At 45.3% G+C, this 17,577-nt stretch overlaps 2 protein-coding genes across 3 annotated transcripts in view; one reads left to right on the forward strand and one right to left on the reverse strand.

Moving 5' to 3' along the window:
- PRICKLE4 (prickle planar cell polarity protein 4) overlaps nt 1-13,006 on the forward strand; it is a 28,628-nt gene extending 15,622 nt beyond the window's left edge. Inside the window, exons 2-8 of the mRNA XM_063141750.1 lie at nt 1,091-1,259; nt 2,351-2,458; nt 4,890-5,027; nt 6,027-6,230; nt 7,639-7,825; nt 9,126-9,449; nt 10,452-13,006. Of these exons, the coding sequence (XP_062997820.1) occupies nt 1,107-1,259; nt 2,351-2,458; nt 4,890-5,027; nt 6,027-6,230; nt 7,639-7,825; nt 9,126-9,449; nt 10,452-11,023 (1,686 nt within the window). The 5' untranslated portion in view covers nt 1,091-1,106 and the 3' untranslated portion in view covers nt 11,024-13,006. The remainder of the gene's footprint in view (nt 1-1,090; nt 1,260-2,350; nt 2,459-4,889; nt 5,028-6,026; nt 6,231-7,638; nt 7,826-9,125; nt 9,450-10,451) is intronic.
- Nucleotides 13,007-13,050: 44 nt separating this feature from the next.
- The window catches only part of LOC134409143 (serine/arginine repetitive matrix protein 2-like), a 50,916-nt gene continuing 46,389 nt past the window's right edge, over nt 13,051-17,577 (reverse strand). For both annotated transcript variants that reach the window (XM_063141738.1, XM_063141729.1), the window contains 2 exons: nt 16,684-16,818; nt 13,051-13,774 (listed from right to left, as the gene is read on the reverse strand). In XM_063141738.1, the coding sequence (XP_062997808.1) occupies nt 13,610-13,774; nt 16,684-16,818 (300 nt within the window). In that variant the 3' untranslated portion in view covers nt 13,051-13,609. The remainder of the gene's footprint in view (nt 13,775-16,683; nt 16,819-17,577) is intronic.

Raw genomic sequence — 17,577 nt, forward strand, 5'->3', positions numbered from 1 at the left:
GGGCAACATGTGGCCCTCTAGATGTTTTGGACAACAACTACCATGATCCCTTGGGCAGATGGGTGTTGCAGGCCAAAACTTCAGGAGGACCACAAGTTGCCCACTCCTGTTATACAGTGTTTGATCCTACTAGGGTATTTATGTTCATACTCTCCTCAGTGATGCTGCTCTTGGTACCAATGAATGACTGAAGCACACAGAAGTCTTGGCAACTTTCCTAAGGGCATACTGGGAATCTATTGTAAGGGTAGCCTGAGGGCAGGTGGTGCAAATCCGCCATCCATTCACACTGCCACTATTCTCAGAGACCTCCTAGCACACGAGGCCTAAGGGAAACCCACCAGAAATACTGCAAAGTAGCCCTGGATTTAGCACTGACCTAGTAAAGAGAAGCTGGCAGCACAAATGAGGTAGGGTTTTATTTACAGGTAGGGGTTATTTATTTATTTATTTATTTATTACATTTCTATACCGCCCAATAGCTGGAGCTCTCTGGGCAGTTCACAAAAATTAAAAACATTCAAAGTATAAAACAACAATTAGGGAAGAACAGACTGGAGTCCTAAAAGAAAAACAGAATCATTATATAGTATGGAAACCCAATAGCCTAAAACAATAAAATCTAGCTAGTCTGTCTGCTTACTTCAAGGAAGGTCTTGAGACCTAGCCAGCAACCAGGCACCTCCATCAGATGACATGGAAAATCAAGGCAAAGGACCAGTGGTTCCGACCCATCACCCAGCCTAATTCCCCCCTCCCTTCTCCCAGATTTTTCACACACCTCCAGCTGCAGCCCACCCCTTTCCAACAGGCGGAACTGGTTTATGGCCTTGAGGCCAGATAAGAGCCTCCCTGGCGCCAAGGTCCGCTCTCTTCAGGTGTCCGGGGTGGTCCGTCCTCTGGCCAGGTCTCCCCCTGTTCCGAAACAATAACATTCTAACTAAAACTAATGACTGCATTCTTTACCCCTTCCCTCCTGCAACCACCTGGGAGACAGGGCAGTCTACCTTACTATCACTACTACTTTACACCTATAATTTGGCAGGGGGGAGGGGAGATCAGTCTCTTCTCACAGATGCTTCTTTTCCAGGGCCTTCTTTCTGCGGATGTCCCGACCAAGCCCTACTTGGTCCCAGAGAGAGAAGGCTCCATGCAGTGGAACTCCAGCCACCCTGCTGCCTGCTTCGTCTTCAGACAGTGATTCTGGCTGCGCCCTGGAAGATTACCCAGGACCAACCACAGAAATCCCCCCAGCAGAGGTAGGCAGGCAGCAAGACACTGTTTTTCATTGTTCTATAGTTCTTTCTGATACGTCTGTGAGAAGCCTCTCTCAGTGTCACGAGGGCTTCTCCTCGAAGGCCTTGGCATCTTTATTTTGTGGGAGTTGTGGCCTTTTCCCTGTTGATGCTTTTGCTGTTTCCTTGGTCTAGATGCCAAAACCACCCTGACTTGTTACACCGCTGTTATTCATTTAATTATGGCATTTTTAACCTCGCTCTTCAGCTAAAAAAGGCTCCCACAGCAGCTTCCAAAGTGTGGGCATACCATCTATCTAAAAGACATGAGCCGTTCCGAAATGAACGGAATGTCACCGCAAAGAACCTCAGCGGCAGGCCTTCTCTGTAGTGGCACCCACCCTCCGTAAAACCCTCCCTCATGTGGTTTGGGAGGCGGAAAGTGTTATAGCTTGTAAACGTCTCCTAAAAACGTACCTCTTCACACAGGCTTTCCCTAGACTGTAATTTACCTGATTTTATCTTGCACTTTCACCTTTTAACGTTTTAATTTATTGTATACTTATTGTATTTTTATGGCGTTAATTGTGCACTGCCTGGAGAGCCTCAGCTATCGGGCAGTATAAAAATGTAAATAAATAAATGACACAAAAGGAAAAAGGATTGGGCGGAGGAGGAGGAAAACAGCAAAACGCAGGCACCAGGGAAAGAGGGTGGGACAGTCAGAATCAGCAGAGCCAACTCCGTATGGCTGCTTGACCAAGTACATATGCAGCGGAGCAGAGCAAGCTTTTGAGAAAGGGGCCTGTTTTCAGGTTCTTAGCTCCCGAGAAACAGAGCCTTTTAAAAGCTTTTCTGTCAGAAGCGGATGCTAATGCAGATGAATACTAAGGCAGGGGAATGCTGAGCCAGCTCTCTTTTCCTTGTGCTGCCAATTCCTTTTCATGAGTTCTTCCACAGTAGACTTCATTCTGTTGGGCTCCATCCCTTCCCTGGGAAACAAGTTTGCTGTGGGGAGGAGACGGCAGGGCAGGCAGCCATTGTTCCCCAAACCCCCCCACCCCGGGGAAACCGCAGCTCCACCTCTGCTTCTCAGTCTCGTTTTGCTTTTGCAGGTGTTGCCAAACTTTGGCTCTTGCTCCTCCAATGCCGTTCCTCCAGCCACTCAGTACCAGCTCCGCATCAGAACTCTCCTTCAGCAGCTGCCCCCACAGGACTGCAACGTAAGATTCTTGAACCTCCCATCTAGGCTTCCGTAGGCTGTCCAGCCTCGTGTAGGCCTTGGCTGGAAAGGTCTGCTAAAGCTCTCTTGTTTCTGAGCTGCCTGCAGCTGAGCACTCCTTTTATGTACTAATAAACCTCTTAACACGGCCAATGTCTCTGCAATGGTTTAGCCCGATAGACGCTGCCATTTGTACTTTTTGAACTACTTTTTAGTTCCAATAAAATATTAGCCACACAGCTCGGTGGTTATTTCACAGAACAACTGTGAAAAGAGCCCGTGTGGTAGAAATGTAGGGGTTTAGAAGTGAAACTGTAAATGGGCTTAATTCAATGATTCCTCTGTCTTCATATCTTGGCTTTATGGGAGAGCAGCAGAAGAGGATGCTCTCAGGGAAAGAGAACAGGAAACAAAGCAAATGGAATAGTTGTTTGCTCTCTAATCCCAACATTTAGCATTCAGGAATGTAGAGACTCTGTGCACTTTTGCCTGCACTTTCTGAGCCTCATGAGTAATAAACAGATGTTCTCTAGCACAAATTCTCTGTCGCCTTGACTGGTTTGTGGCTCTTGTGGCTTATACTATATTAGATTGTAAGCCTATGCAGCAGGGTCTTGCTATTTACTGTTTTACTCTGTACAGCACCATGTACATTGATGGTGCTATATAAATAAGTAATAATAATAATTATTATTATACTAGGACCATGAAAACCAAACTTGTTAGGAATACTATGATGTAGGGGTGTGCACGGACCCCCCGCTCTGCCCCGCGGGCCGATCCGAAAATTTCGGGTCGGCCCGCGCCACGCAGCTCCGCCCATACTCCGCTCCTCTTTGCCGCGGAGCTCCGGCTCCGAATCGGAGCTCTGCAGTAGAGGGGAGTGGCGCCAGGTAAGGCCGGGAGAGGAGGGCGGGAGGTTTACCGGGTTTACTGGCTCCAAGCAAGGACAGATTGGCGGAAGAGCTGGGCTGCTCTTGCTCTGGCTGGAAAAATCAGGGTAAGTCAACTGACTTTTCAGCTGCGCATCTTTGCCTCTTTGCCCCGGCATGGCTTCAAATTTGCGGCTGCATCATCTAACTGATGCAGTGTGGATTCGGAGCCATCCTGAGTCAAAGACAATGTCAAGACAGCCCCTAAATCTGGTGTCTCCTAGTGGCTACACTATATAATGACACTGTCCACTACCTACAGACAGGTTCCATCAATGGTCATCTCCATTCGTTCATTCATTCATTCAAGAGGCAGCTGGACAACCACCTGACAGGGATGCTTTAAGGTAGATTCCTGCACTGAGCAGGGGTTTGGACTCGATGGCCTTGTAGGCCCCTTCCAGCTCTACTATTCTATGATTCTATGATTGATGGAGGTCATCTCCTTCATGCTTTCTGTGTAGAAGACTGACATGATTAAACCCTATGTTGTTGTTGTTATTATTATTATTATTATTTATTTATTTATATAGCGCCATCAATGTACATGGTGCTGTACAGAGTAAAACAATAAAATAGCAAAACCCTGCCGCATAGACTTACATTCTAATAAAATCATAATAAAACAATAAGAAGGGGAAGAGAATGCACCAAACAGGCACAGGGTGGAGTAAAACTATGCTCATGTTATGCCCTATCTCTCTTAAAATCTTGATTCAGAGCTACATATGATGGACAAAAGCATTCTGAAACATTAAAAAAGTAAATTTGACTGTGGTCCTTCGCACACCTACCTGGAAGTAAGTCCAATTGAACATAGTGGGCCTTTCTTCTGAGTAGACATACACAGGAATGCAGTTGGGGAAAAGGAAGCATTTTCAGTTGTTTATAAACCTGCATGATTTTCTGTAATCATTAACATGGTATAGGGATAATTGGCAAATACGATTGAGGCTGCGTTTGCATGTCAGTGCTGAGAATTCTGGATTACTGTGAATGAGCAAGCATGCTAGTGCATGCTGTTCATTCGCTCCCACTTGACTCCTCCAGCCAGCAGGAGCAATTAAACAAACCAGGGAACTTCCTTCCATGGTTTGCTTACTGTTGTATCGCAGAACTGGGATCTATGGTTCGTTCCTCTTCAAACAAGCCAGAATCTTAAGTAGGAGGAGCCAAGCAGGAGCGATTGAGCAGCATGCATTAGCATGCTTACAAATCTGGCTTACTGTGACTTCTGAACTGGTTCAATATCTTCTTTCTTTCTTTCTTTCTTTCTTTCTTTCTTTCTTTCTTTCTTTCTTTCAGCATTTATAAGCTGCCTTTCCGGACCACATCCAGCCAAGGCAGCAAACAAAATGCAAATACAAAAATACGATTATAATACAACTTCGTGATTTAATTTCTATTTATAGTTGTCTGCCTCTTGCCTGTGTTTGGAGTGAATATATTTATCTGAAGGCTCTGTTGGATTTTGACACTATTCTTTTGCTTTTATTCAAGGAGAGATACTGCCCATCCATTGGGGAAGATGAGAGAGAGCAGCTGCGGATATTTGCTGCACGGCGGAGGCAAGAATCACTGGGGCAGGGAGTCCAATACCCGGTGCCCCCCAGCATTCATGGGTGCTTATGCAAAAAAGTGAGCCATTCTTACCTTGATACCGGACACCAGTGTTCTCATGACTGCACCAACAAGATGTCTGGGGTGAATCTCTAGCTTTATGTTCCCTGGCTGGTTCATCATGAGAGCAGGAGTCACATTAACTTTTGCCAATTTTTTTTTTTTTGATGTCATGATTTAAAATGTGATCTTAGCTCCCTAAATTCTAGACCTACTGCATTTCTTTATATTGAGTGATGAAAGCTGAAAACCAAGCCACAGCAACATGTAAGGCCTAGAGAATGGACACTTTCCATCATTTGTAAGTCTTTGTAAGTCATCGGTGCCTTTTACAAAAGAATATTACGTTTATTAATTTTCATTCATTGTCAGCTGATAATTGGAGGTTGTCTGGCAAAAGAGATGTGATATAAATATTTTAAATACTTTCTTTCACTCAGTACTTTACTATTTGAAATACTTTACTTTCACTAAAAAGAATTAGCCAGAATTCTTTAATTATGATTGTCCTCCTTTGAAGACTAATAACATGAAGATCACAAACTGGGCTGCAGGTATTCTGTGATTTTGCAGAAGTTGGGGAAACAATTAGAAAATGGTAGTGGGCACAGAATTCAGTTTCATAGTTCTCTAACAGAGCAATCCTACCAGGGGTGGGAATATATGTTAGAAAGGATGTGGGTAATGTGTGCTTAAATCTCTGAAACCAGGGAGGTGATGACATAATATTTCCAGTGGTTGGAGGGGGAGTTTTGATGTTATGACTATGACTAGCAAAACCAGAATTAATCACGCAAAGTAGCAAACGTTGCAGAGCTATGCACAAGATAAATTATGGAAACTCGTGGAGTTTCTATAACTAACACAGTTGCAGAATTTATGTTTTCTTGATAAAGAAATTCATTGCTTGGCACTATATATTTTAGAGAAGAGTACACACAGCTACAACCTCAAGATGCCTTACTATCAGATAACTACACACCTTAGATAAAGAGATCCTGTCTTTTTGATTTGCAGTGCGCTAAGATTATGACCAGAGGGGAGCAGGGTGTGTTTGCACCTAAGCTGGGAGATCAGTGCTGCTGGCATCCTGCCTGTTTTGTGTGTCACACCTGCCACCAGCCCTTAGTAGATCTGATCTACTTCCATCGACATGGGCAGATCTACTGCGGTCGTCACCATGCAGAATTTTTCCGCCCACGCTGTGCTTCGTGTGATCAGGTGGGTGTACGCATATACTTCTGATGCTTCTGTTGTTCTAATTGAATCAGCTGGTTCACCTTACTGGGTTGTTTCCAAAATCTGAACCATAATACAACAAACCATTAATGGACTCAACCTACCATCCTCCATCTGGTCAAGACAACCCTCACTGAACAGTGGAAATCTTCCCAGGGACTGCAAAATTTCCTTGCAGAAATCGCCACTAATCTGTTTATAAAATTTGGCTGTCCACACTGAGGTGGTACTTGCTGCCTCCAAAAGGTCAAAACTCCTAGATGCATAGATCCAGCCTTCCCCAGCCCAGTTCCCTCCATTTGTTTTAAACCACAACTCCCTTCATCCCCATCTTGGAAGCAACCAGGTTGAAGAAAGCTGTCCTACAGATTCACTGTGGGGAAAACTCAAGGGCACACTGTAAAAACCAACTTCAGCAGGTATCTAAATATAGTTGTACACCTAGATTGAGGTTTAATCTAGGCCTATAATCTATATTTCCATAACAAAATAATAAAAACAATACAGTAATAACAACAACATGCTAGTTAGGGAATCTGTTCCATTTTTCGAAAGCCAGCTTTTAATGTTTTTGTCTGCAAAAAACCAAAAACTTTGCAGGGGCTCATTAACATTTCTAGAAGCCAAGCGATAACGTTTCAGTGAAGTTTTTTGACCTTTGTCATGGACAGGAGAAACGAAATGATACAATGGAATAATTAGACAACCAGTAACATGCTCTTCTACTGATGTGATTTAATTGAATGTAAAATAAATAAATATGGATGTCATATGCAATAGGGGAAACTACAACTAAAACCAAAGGCCTAAGAAAATGATTCTGTAACCATAAATCTGCAATTCTTACCAAAAAAACACTGGAGCAGCCCTGTTAACTCATCTGTACAACGTCTCTCAGATCTACAATCGCTTCCAGCTGAACAAGCAAAGGACACTGAAATGCTTGACAAAAAGGAAAACTTCTGGATGTACAGACTCAGAATTCTTAGTCCACATGGCCTTAATCTGGAGGACAATTCATAAGCATTATAGTGGCCATACTTCTGAGGTTTTTTTGCCCTCGGGAATTTTTATCACCCAACACTCCAAACTGCCCCTCACACACATACACACACAAATTGTACATGATCTGTCTGTTCAGGTCAGATAAATGTAGATTTTTGTTTTTGTTTTTAGGGCAGAGTATGTCCAGAAATGTTTGATTTATGTGCTAACTATGGTATGCTGTGAAACAGAAAGCTTGAGCTGATCTGACCAATGCAGCAAAGGATTGTGTGAATTGTACCATTATAGATTAGGAGCCAGGTAGGACCTCTGTCGAACGCTGCGTGCTTCCCTCTTGCTATGTGGTGTGTGGCAATGCAGGCTTTCATCCTCTCTGTCTCTTCAGCTGATCTTCACCTCTGAATGCATGGAGGCAGAAGGCCTGCGCTGGCACGAAGACCACTTCTGCTGCCTCGAGTGTGACGTGTCCCTGGGGGCCCGGCGATACGTCATGAAGGGCGGCCAGCCCTGCTGCTGCGCTTGCTTTGAGAGCCTTTATGCAGACGTCTGTCAAGCCTGCGGAGAAATTATTGGTGGGTCCCACAGGTCCTCCTGTGCTCTTGCAGAAGAAGCGGTCGTATCCAGAGTCAGACCACTCATCCATCCAGTGCGCTTCTGCCTACACGGACTGGCAGTAGCTCTCCCGGGTTCCAGGCAGGGATCTGTCCCAACCCTACCGGGGATCGAACCTGGGACCTTTTGCACACAAAACATGTGCGCTACAACTGAACCGTGGCCCTTCCGACTTGCAAAAGCATATCGAAAACGGGCCTACAGGCTGCTTTGATGGGGGGGCTAGAGGCAACCTGGCATCGGGGTGTAGGGATAGTGTTGCTCTAGTCACGCTGGGTAGCAATTTAACAAACACATAGTGTATGTGGTGGCCGTAGGTGAAGTTCCGGCCTAATTTACCATTTGGATCAGCTTCTGCAGAAAATTTCTGCAGCTGCAAAAGATTGCATTCATATCGATTTATCACCAACAAATGCCCCCCTCAACAGCTTGCAGATCCAGGACCCTTTTCATCTTTGTCTCCGTTTACCCCCACTGTCGAGAAAATTCCTTATCCCCACGAAAGTGGTACTCCAGTCGGAATTATGTACACTTGATATCTCCAATATCGCATAATGGCCTAGCAGCAAGATAAAAACATAGTTGTCCTTGTTGGCTAAAAATAAAACACCTTTCTAGGGGAGCACGTTATCTCCAGTACAAGCTAGGTAGATGCTGCTGGGAACCTGACAGAGTATAATGGAGATAACATTTGTCTCCTGAATTTAGAAATTTTAGATGTGTATGACATCTCTGAATATGTGGTTTATTGCCAGGGGATGGCTATCGAAATCATGCTTTGTAGTCTGTCTACCTTGGGGTATCTGGCCATTGATAGACTATTGGGATCCATTCAGTGGACCTTGTGGCTAATGGCAACTGCTAGACTGAGGCTTCAATCCTATATCCACTTACCTGGGAGTAAGCCCACTGAATTCAACTTGTCTTACTTCTGAGCAGACGTGTATAGGCCATCTTAGCTAATCGTCATCACCACATTTTATGTAATTTGTTCCTTTCATTATACCAGCTTTCCCCCCCTAAAAAGCTGCAAGATGCTTCCAGTTGACCAAATAGACAAGGCCCAATTAATTTTCAACCTACGTCATCTTCTGTCTCAGCATTTTGAAACTCTATTTTGCTTTTACCTCCCCATTAGAAGTCAGCAACGTATCTGGGCAGAACCCATTTTAAACTGGGGGTGCCAGGACACTTCAGCAACCAAGTTCTCCATTATCACTGCTTCATAAGATGACCCTGTTGTGTGGTTTCTTCTCACAGGTGTCGACAGTGAGCAGGCCACCCTCCAAGGTCAGCACTGGCACGCCAAAGCCTCGTGCTTCTGCTGTAGCCTTTGCCAAAAAGCGCTGCTGGGCCAAAAGGTTACTACACACAACGGCCTCCTCTTCTGCTCCGAAGCCTGCAGCTTGGAGAAGGAAACGGCTTTGTCGTCCACCGGCTCCGATTCCTCCGACTCTGCGTTCATTTCTGCGCCGTCCCCTGACTCCACGCCCATCTCCAGAGCAAGGAACAGTAACCCAGGCTGCTCCTCTGAAGCAGCAAGAGCCAACAGTGATGCCAGTGAGGAAGTGGCCGAGGCAGATGGTAAAGTCTTTGGGGATGAGCCTTTGAACCCAGGGATGGCACAGGCAGCTTTTCATCCAAACCAGTTAAAGGCCCCCATCTTAGGTTATTGTATACCTAATGCAGTGTCAGGTCTGGAATATCTTGGGCAAGATGCTCTCAGTGGGTTCCCTTCCTTGTGTGGGTCCACCTCCTTGCCACTGTGGCCACTGCACATTGGCTTGCCTTCTCCCTCTCGGTCCAGTCCATGCCACTGCCCAGAAGGACAGGGCAAAGCAAGTAGAGACTGCTGGTGGCGGTTGCCCTTGCTTTTCTCATTTCTCCTGTTTGGAAAGGGCAGATAAATAAGGAGCAACAGCAAACAGCAGAAGCAGCAAGGCGGGTCATCCCTCCGTCGGCGATCTCCCTGACAGGGTTGCAGAAGATGCCCAATGCTGGCAACCCTTGATGCTAGCCCTGCCCTAATGGTAGAAATTTAATATTCAGTCTTCTGCATATCAGGTCTGATCTTGAATTATCTACCAGGATGGTCCTAACATAGCAATACAAACTAAACAGGGAAACAAATGCCACTTGCTTTGACATGGGTGGTAAAGTCTTCATATAACACATGGATTCTCCCCCCCCCCCCGCCCCAACCTAAAAATGTGTTGGTATATGTGTTGAGGTATGTGTGTGTGTATGTACACACACACCACTAATATCATAATGCACAAGTTTTGGCAGAAGATGCATTTCTATAAAATGCCCTGCTTGTGAAAATCTCGTCAGCTCTCAAGTTAGAACCCAAGAAAAGATGCTTGAAAACGAGCTTGTGAAATGTGATGGATCAATCATCACATGCGAATCAAAACAGGCAGTCCTGATTTTGATGCAGTGCTGTGGAAATTCCTGGCTCATACAAATTCACTGGTAGTAGTGAGCAGCAGGCATTGCGGGAATGCCTTATAGGCGTCATTCAGTATTCAGGTTTGGGAAATCACCATACCCTTGTATATCCTCTTTCTTATCTTTTGTTCCCAGAAATTAAAAAGCTTCACCTATCTGGAAATTCCTCAGTATGTCCTGAGCTTGACGGCCAGAAGAAAGCAGTTGTTTTCAGGAACAGGACAGTCTCCTCACAGCTTGATGAATTTGAGGCCTCCTCCAGAGGTTCTCCTCAAGAGGAAGTGGAAGCCTCCACACCCCATCCCATAGAAGCAGCTTGGAGCACCAGCAGTATGAGGGAGAGCCCAATCTTAAGGGCCGCTCTCCCACAAACGTCTCGGCAGCGGGTTGGAGACCACCGCTTCAGAAGTAGTATCTCAGTAGCCCCGCACACATCAGTGTTAATCATGGACTTCCCAGAGAGATCTCAGGAAGGCAGCACTGGTGAGCAGGAAGTTGGGGTGGAACAAGATGACACTTGGTGCCCTACGTGCTCATCGTCTTCCGATTCCGACTCTGAGCCAGAGGGCTTCTTCTTTGGAAAGCCAATCCCAAAGCCTGGGGCCAGACCCACAGCTCTCCCCGATATGGAGCAGGGAACTCTGGGCAAAGGGGCAGGGCGGGCTGCCAGAGCAAGGTCAAGCAGCAAACACTGTAGCATATCCTAGCAGGGGGTTAGTTGCCAGACACCTGAAAAGAGTCAGGCAGAAGAGGGGGTTGTGGTGCAAGCAGACGTCTTATGTAGCAAGGCTCGGGGACGAAGAATGAAAAGCCAGCTCCCGATCAATGCAAAGCAAGCAAGTCTAAGCTAGGCAAGTCAGGAAGAATTGTGTACAGCAAACGTGAGAAACTGGAATGTCCTGGATGCCGTTTGCATTTCCACTGGTTAGTGAAGGTGTGCACTTCACAGGTTTTGGAGTGCACAACTTCACTTCCTCCTTCATGGACTGCAGCTTTTTTTACTAAAAAAAAAAGTGTAACTAAGTTTTTTGGCATACTGATGTCCATGTTACCAGGCTTACTTTCTGCAGGACCCCTTTTGATGTTTTTAAAAAATAGGGAAGGAAAGTCTTACAGGTGTGTGCCCCCCTCCCCCCTTTCTCACATTAACGGGGAGGAGGATGAACACTTTCTGCAGCCAGCATTTCTGCGTGAAGTGTGGAAGGCAGAGATACAGGCAGAGGCTGTTTTAAATCGGTGCTTTTAAATCAGAACCTTGAAAATCTGAGTTAACGCATTCGGTAAGGGCGATCTTTTGGTCTGGTTTTGTACTTGTTCGCTTTTGTGACTGGTTGTTCTCTGCTGCTCCCTGCTGGCAGCTGTGGGCATATTTTTCACAGCCTGGTGATTATTGAAGAATACCAGGAGATACTATAAACAAGTAGAACGCTTGACAATTCGACTGATGATCCTTAAAACTCTATAGTCACTGGGTGTACGTTCATTTGTATACACCTGACAGATAAATAACTTAAAAACACACTCTAGTTATTAAAAATCTGTTTGTATGCCAGGATCTTGGAGAAGGGTAAAAGTAACGCAGTTAATTTTTAGAGAGTGGCAGGAGTGAATGAGATGGCACACAGTTACCCCTTCTGCTCTGAACAGCCACTGGCCCTGCTCAGAAGACACCTTAAACCATGGCTTTAACCACGGTGAATAAAGCAAAAAGCCTAAAGACATGGTCTAAGGTGTCTCCTGAACACAGCCTGGCTTTCTGGCTCAACCACCATGGTTAAAGCCATGGTTTAAGGTGTCTTCTGAATGGGTCCACTATTTAAAGTTCTTTGGCATGATGACTCTTGCACAAGACAACCCATCCGTATCAAGCACTAATGTAATGACTTTGTGCTAAGCGGGGTCTGTTGTTTCACGAACAACTCTGATCTTGATAAAAGGCCTAGGCAGGCATTCTTACTCATGTGCAGAAGCAATGCATGAGTTTGGGTGTGGAGCGGTGCTCCACCTTCTTGCCCTGCCCCCCCCCCATCTGTGCATTGAGATGCACATCTGTAAAGGCTCCCCCTTACCAGATCTGTGTCAACACATGGATGGTGGTGAAATGGTGTGCAAAGTTGGGGCTGGCTAGCATAGTTTGGACAAGTAAGAACACCTTGATAAGGCTAAAGTAATCTACAAATCTAGCTGAATGGAAGTGAGCACTGCTATACATTAGAGTGAGTCGCCCTTTTCACGTTTCTGGCACACTTTTTTGATGGAGTGACAAGTACCTCCTGGTCCTGTTGCCTACCATCTGTGCAATGAGCACAGATGTGTGAAAGGAGAAGCCTGCGTGTGAGCAGTTGTTTCAGAGGCCCAACGTGGAAAGTAAAAACAAGCAATCAGCATAGCCCTGTAGGTAGGGGGCTGTCAACTATAAGACACTCTACAGCATGAATATTCAAGTAGACCTTATAGGGTATAGAATGTGAAATAAGGCCATCATCCACGTTCATGCAAAAAACGCCTGGTATCGTTGCTTACTAGCTCCTCAACCTCCCAGCTCATGTATATTCAAAAAGGTGCACAGATAACAGTAAGTAGATTAACCCTGCCTTAATCTCCTTGTTCAAATGCTTGACTTGCCAACCTTAACCTGGATGCTAAAAGAATGTTGTACAATTTTATCTACGGTTGTCTAAGTGCTAGTACAGGGAAGGTACGCTCACAAATAAAGGCAGCTCCAAGAGATGTGTTCGTCTCCAAAATTGTTTTATTATTATTTTCTCTCTGCATACAGCAGGAGAAGATCCTGAATTCAAGAGAGAGCTCAAAAACACATAATTAAGCCTTGTTGCTGAAAACTGCGTTGCAAGATCCAAGGACAAACCTTTTTAACAGTTAACCACACCAGGGTAGTACCCCAAAACTGGCTCACCATCCCAATCCCAATTATTCCCTGACTTGAATTCCTGATCCCTTCAGAAGTGTCTAGGTCAACATCTCTCCCAATAATCTCTTTACCAAGAGGAGCTCTTATCTCCCCCAAACCATTCCTTACCCCTTTGTTCAATAGTACAGCAACAATACTTGCAAGCCATCCAGCCATTGCTTCTGCATCCTGTAGCTGCTGCACCCTAAACTCCTACTCCTTGGTGTTCCTCATCCCTGGTGCTAAGAGGAGTCTTTATCCAGTGCCACTCCTTTGTTACCAAGTCTAAAGAACATGCAGCTTCCCACCCCACTGATTCTATCCTGCAATAAGCCTTGGTTACACCACACAGAACTCCCTATTAAGTCTCCTCTCTGCTAGCTTAAGCTAAGTTGTCAATGTAGTTCTTCAGCAGCTGTTCATAGTAGCCTGCAATCCTCCTCAGGTTGGCCCGCAGTGCTGATTCCATAGCTTTCTCCATGCAGGGTTCCTTCTCCACTAGCATGGCGGCTACCACAGCGAAGTTGAGAACAGCCTGGAGATAGGCCTGCAGGGAAGAACACAGGGTTCTATCAGGTGAGTGAGCCACAACCGCAGAGGATCGAGTTCTGAAGAGCGCAACTCTCTGGACAGACTAGCTCCAGTCATCAGTACAACTAAGAGTAAGGAAAAAGGGAACTGGGAAGCGACACATAGAAAAGCTGAAGATTAAGGCTACTCCAGCGATAACTTCTAACACTGAAGAAGCAATCAGTTTTCCACTGATCACAACTATCAACATGGGCCACATTATAGGTGCCCAGGATCACCAACCACCCAGGTTATATTCCCAATCAGGGCTGTTGAAGAGGGTTAAAGTTGGATTTGTTTCCTCATATCAATAAATGTTCATGGATGAAGTGGGAATTCCAATCTATTCTAGTGATTATGAACAGGTTGGTAGTTGTTTGGTATCAAGACAGATCTGCTCTTCAAAATCCCACGTGGAAATCAGTTCCAAGCACTCTTTTGTTCCTAAAATTCCTTTCAGTTCTGGTTCCCTGCACCATCTACAGCCAGCCTCAGGCATACTCCCAGTCCCCAGACCACACTTCCTAACCTTACAGGGGCTGGAAAGGGGAAACTGCGGAGTGTCATCTCACAGCATCCCACACTGGACTGAGAACGTGCTTTTGCTGTTGTTGGTTAATACGCTTTTAAGGCTTTCTCTAGTATAAAAATCCACATCTGCTCTGCTGCTCCTTATCCTACATATTACCCCGGTCAAGAGGAAGTTTATAAAGGAAACAAAGTTCTCAAAAGGACCATTACATGGGCCATACATGATTGGATCTTCTGACATCTCTCTCTTTTCCTAAAAGTAGCCATGGGGCCAATTTGGATACAATGAGCATTCTTGAAAGTTTCCTCTTCGTGTTTAGTAGCAGCTTTCTGAGGTGGGGGGACGGGACAATGTGCAACAGTGAAATTGGTGTGCAGGGACAGCTTCCCTTGTGCCACAGCCCTACGGCTTGGGACCACAATATCTGACCGAACGCCTCTCCCAACATGAACCTACCTGTACACTGCGATCAACATCTAAGGTTCTCCTCCAAGTGCCTACAACGAGGGAAGCTAGGAGGATGTCGACAAGGGAGAGGGCCTTTTCAGTGGTGGCTCCCCAATTATGGAATGATCTCCCCAATGAGGCTCGCCTGGTGCCAACATTGTTATCTTTTCGGTGCCAGGTCAAGACTTTTCTCCCAGGCATTTAACAGCATTTAACAACATATGCTAAGGTTTTTTTAAGACCCCCAGAACTGTTGTTGTTTAAATGGATACTGTTGTTTTATACTGTTGTTTTTATATTTTTGATGGTTTTAAATTTTGTATACTTTTTTAATGTTCACTGTTTTTAACTTCTGTAAACTGCCCAGAGAGCTTTGGCTATGGAGTGGTATATAAATTTAATGAATAAATAAATAAACAAACAAACAAAATCCAAATGGAAGCAGGGGCAGCTGCAGAAAAAGGCATCAGGAGATTCAGGCATAGATCTTCCAACTAACAAATTTTGGCTGTAAGCCTTGATCTCAGGATAAGTTCTTTTTTGCAGCAACAGTGTACTCAACAAGATACTGAAAACAAAAGTTATTGCTGTAAAAGAAGGACCCAGGCAAATCATGGGGTTGGGGGTGGAGATCTTCAGTGCCTAGTTTAAGAAATTAAAAGATCTACAGCTCAAGTCTATCTACAAGTTCTGTTCCCTGATCTGGAAGTTCTTGCTCTAGCCTCAGCTATATGGGATTGGGTTGTGGTTAGTTGATGGTGGGTGGAAGGTATGCACACCAAGACCAGTCCTTGAGCATGCAAATAAGATTCAAGGGCTAGGCCCTGGCCAGATTCAGTCAAGAGTCTAAACCCACATCGTAGGGATATAATTTCAAGTTGCCACTATTTTTTCTAGTGAGTTATTTCGCTGCATGATTCTGAATGAGGACTGTATTTCTACATCACTCAAGATCATTTGCAGGTGTGAAACAAGTAGATATAATAGAAATCCTTTTGTGAAAACCAAGGGGAATTCAGGTCCAGCAACTAGGGGTGTGCACGGACCCCCCACTCCACTTCACTTTCAGATCCGCCATTTTCAGATCGGGCCGCTCCGCACCGCCTCCACTCCGCCTGTGCCCAGTCCGCTCCGCTCGGAGCTCCGGATCCGGATTGGAGCTCCGTTTCCCCCCCATAGGGGGGGTTACCGGGCCCTGCCGCCATCGCCGCCCATGCGGCGACAGTGGCAGAGCCCGGTAAGGGACCAAGGGAGAGGGGGACCTTACCTGCCTCCGTCCGCGGTCCGTCGCCGTCTTCAATTGAGCCCGCGGTTCCACCAGGAAGTCTGGGCCACAAGCGGCCCAGACTTCCTGCTGGAACCACGGGCTCAATTGAAGACGCTGACGGACCGCGGATGGAGGCAGGTAAGGGAGAGGAGGGCGGGGGGATTACCGGGCCCTGCCGCCGTCGCCGCATGGGCGACAGCGGCAGGGCCCGGTAAACCCCACTTACCTTTCCGGTGGAGCTCCGGATCGAGGCGAAGGATCTGCCTTCACCTCGATCCTCTTCGCCACGCTCCGCCGGCCCCCCAATCCTCTTCGCCTCCGCCTTAAGGGCAGGCGAAGCCCCCCGCTCCGCTCCTGCTTCTACGGTCCGATTAGAAGCGGAGCACATCCCTACCAGCAACCTTTTGTTTGCTCTGCCTCTTCCACACTCTCCAAACTTGTAAGCCCATAAAACAGAACACGTAAACTAGCCATAAGCCGACATTCTCTACCTCCTTTAAAAGGTGGCTATTGTTCCTCAAAAGGAAAGCGACAGACCCCTCTAACAAGCCTTCCCTGTCATTTTCATCACCATCATGTTGGAGAGTTCCAGCTGTTCCTTAACCAGATATGCTACTGGGGAAGGTTGCAGTTTCCTCACCTGCTCGATCTCTTCCTTTCTTGTCAGCACAGCTGCAGAATGGTCATAGGGAGTGCATGATGAGGCTGAAAATCTGGTTTCCTCTTCAGCACTGGGATGATGAAAAGAGTCCGTGTTCTCACTGCTAGCTGCCAACTGGAACGACAGAGATTTCCCAATAGGATGTGGAGTTAACATGGCCTAGACTAGAGCATAAAGGCTAGATTCTGGTTTTGCTCCAATGAGCTTAAGGGAATACAATCAGAAAAGGATCCAGGAATCAGATGTAAAATGGATGATGATGATGATGATAATAATAATAATAATAATATTTCTTACCCACCTCTCCATCCTGATCGAGGCGGGGAACAACAGTAAGTATAAAACACATAAAATTTTAATTAAAAACATAGTATACATTGTTAAAACTTCCTAAAAAAACATACTAAAAGCATCCTAAAATTCCACTGGATCTGTGGGATGCATTGGAATCACAGCATACAAAAACATTAACGAGTATAAAACAGCAGTATATTAGAGGAAGATCAAAATGTATAACATTACTAAGTCATGAAATGGATAAAGCATAAGGTTATACAAACTTCTATAGAATTTTTTTACAAAATATCCCCCATCTGTTAACCCAATAAATCCCCCGATTAACCTTAACACAAGAATTCTAAAGGATAAAGAAAAAACAAATTCATAGTTATCTAATTATAGATAAAAGTTGATGGATATAAATTGGGGAAAATCTTGTATTCCCTTGTAAAGTTGGGAAAAGTTTAAAATTAATTGACAAAAATGGTACTAAATTCTATTAATTCAGAAGGAAGTATAAATGCCCAAAGAAGAAATTAGGATTAAAAGTGAAAAAGAGATAATTGTAAAATGTAATGTAAAAGGTGTGTGTGG

Source organism: Elgaria multicarinata, chromosome 1 (genome assembly GCF_023053635.1).
Source record: "Elgaria multicarinata webbii isolate HBS135686 ecotype San Diego chromosome 1, rElgMul1.1.pri, whole genome shotgun sequence".
Taxonomy (NCBI): Eukaryota; Metazoa; Chordata; class Lepidosauria; order Squamata; family Anguidae; genus Elgaria; species Elgaria multicarinata.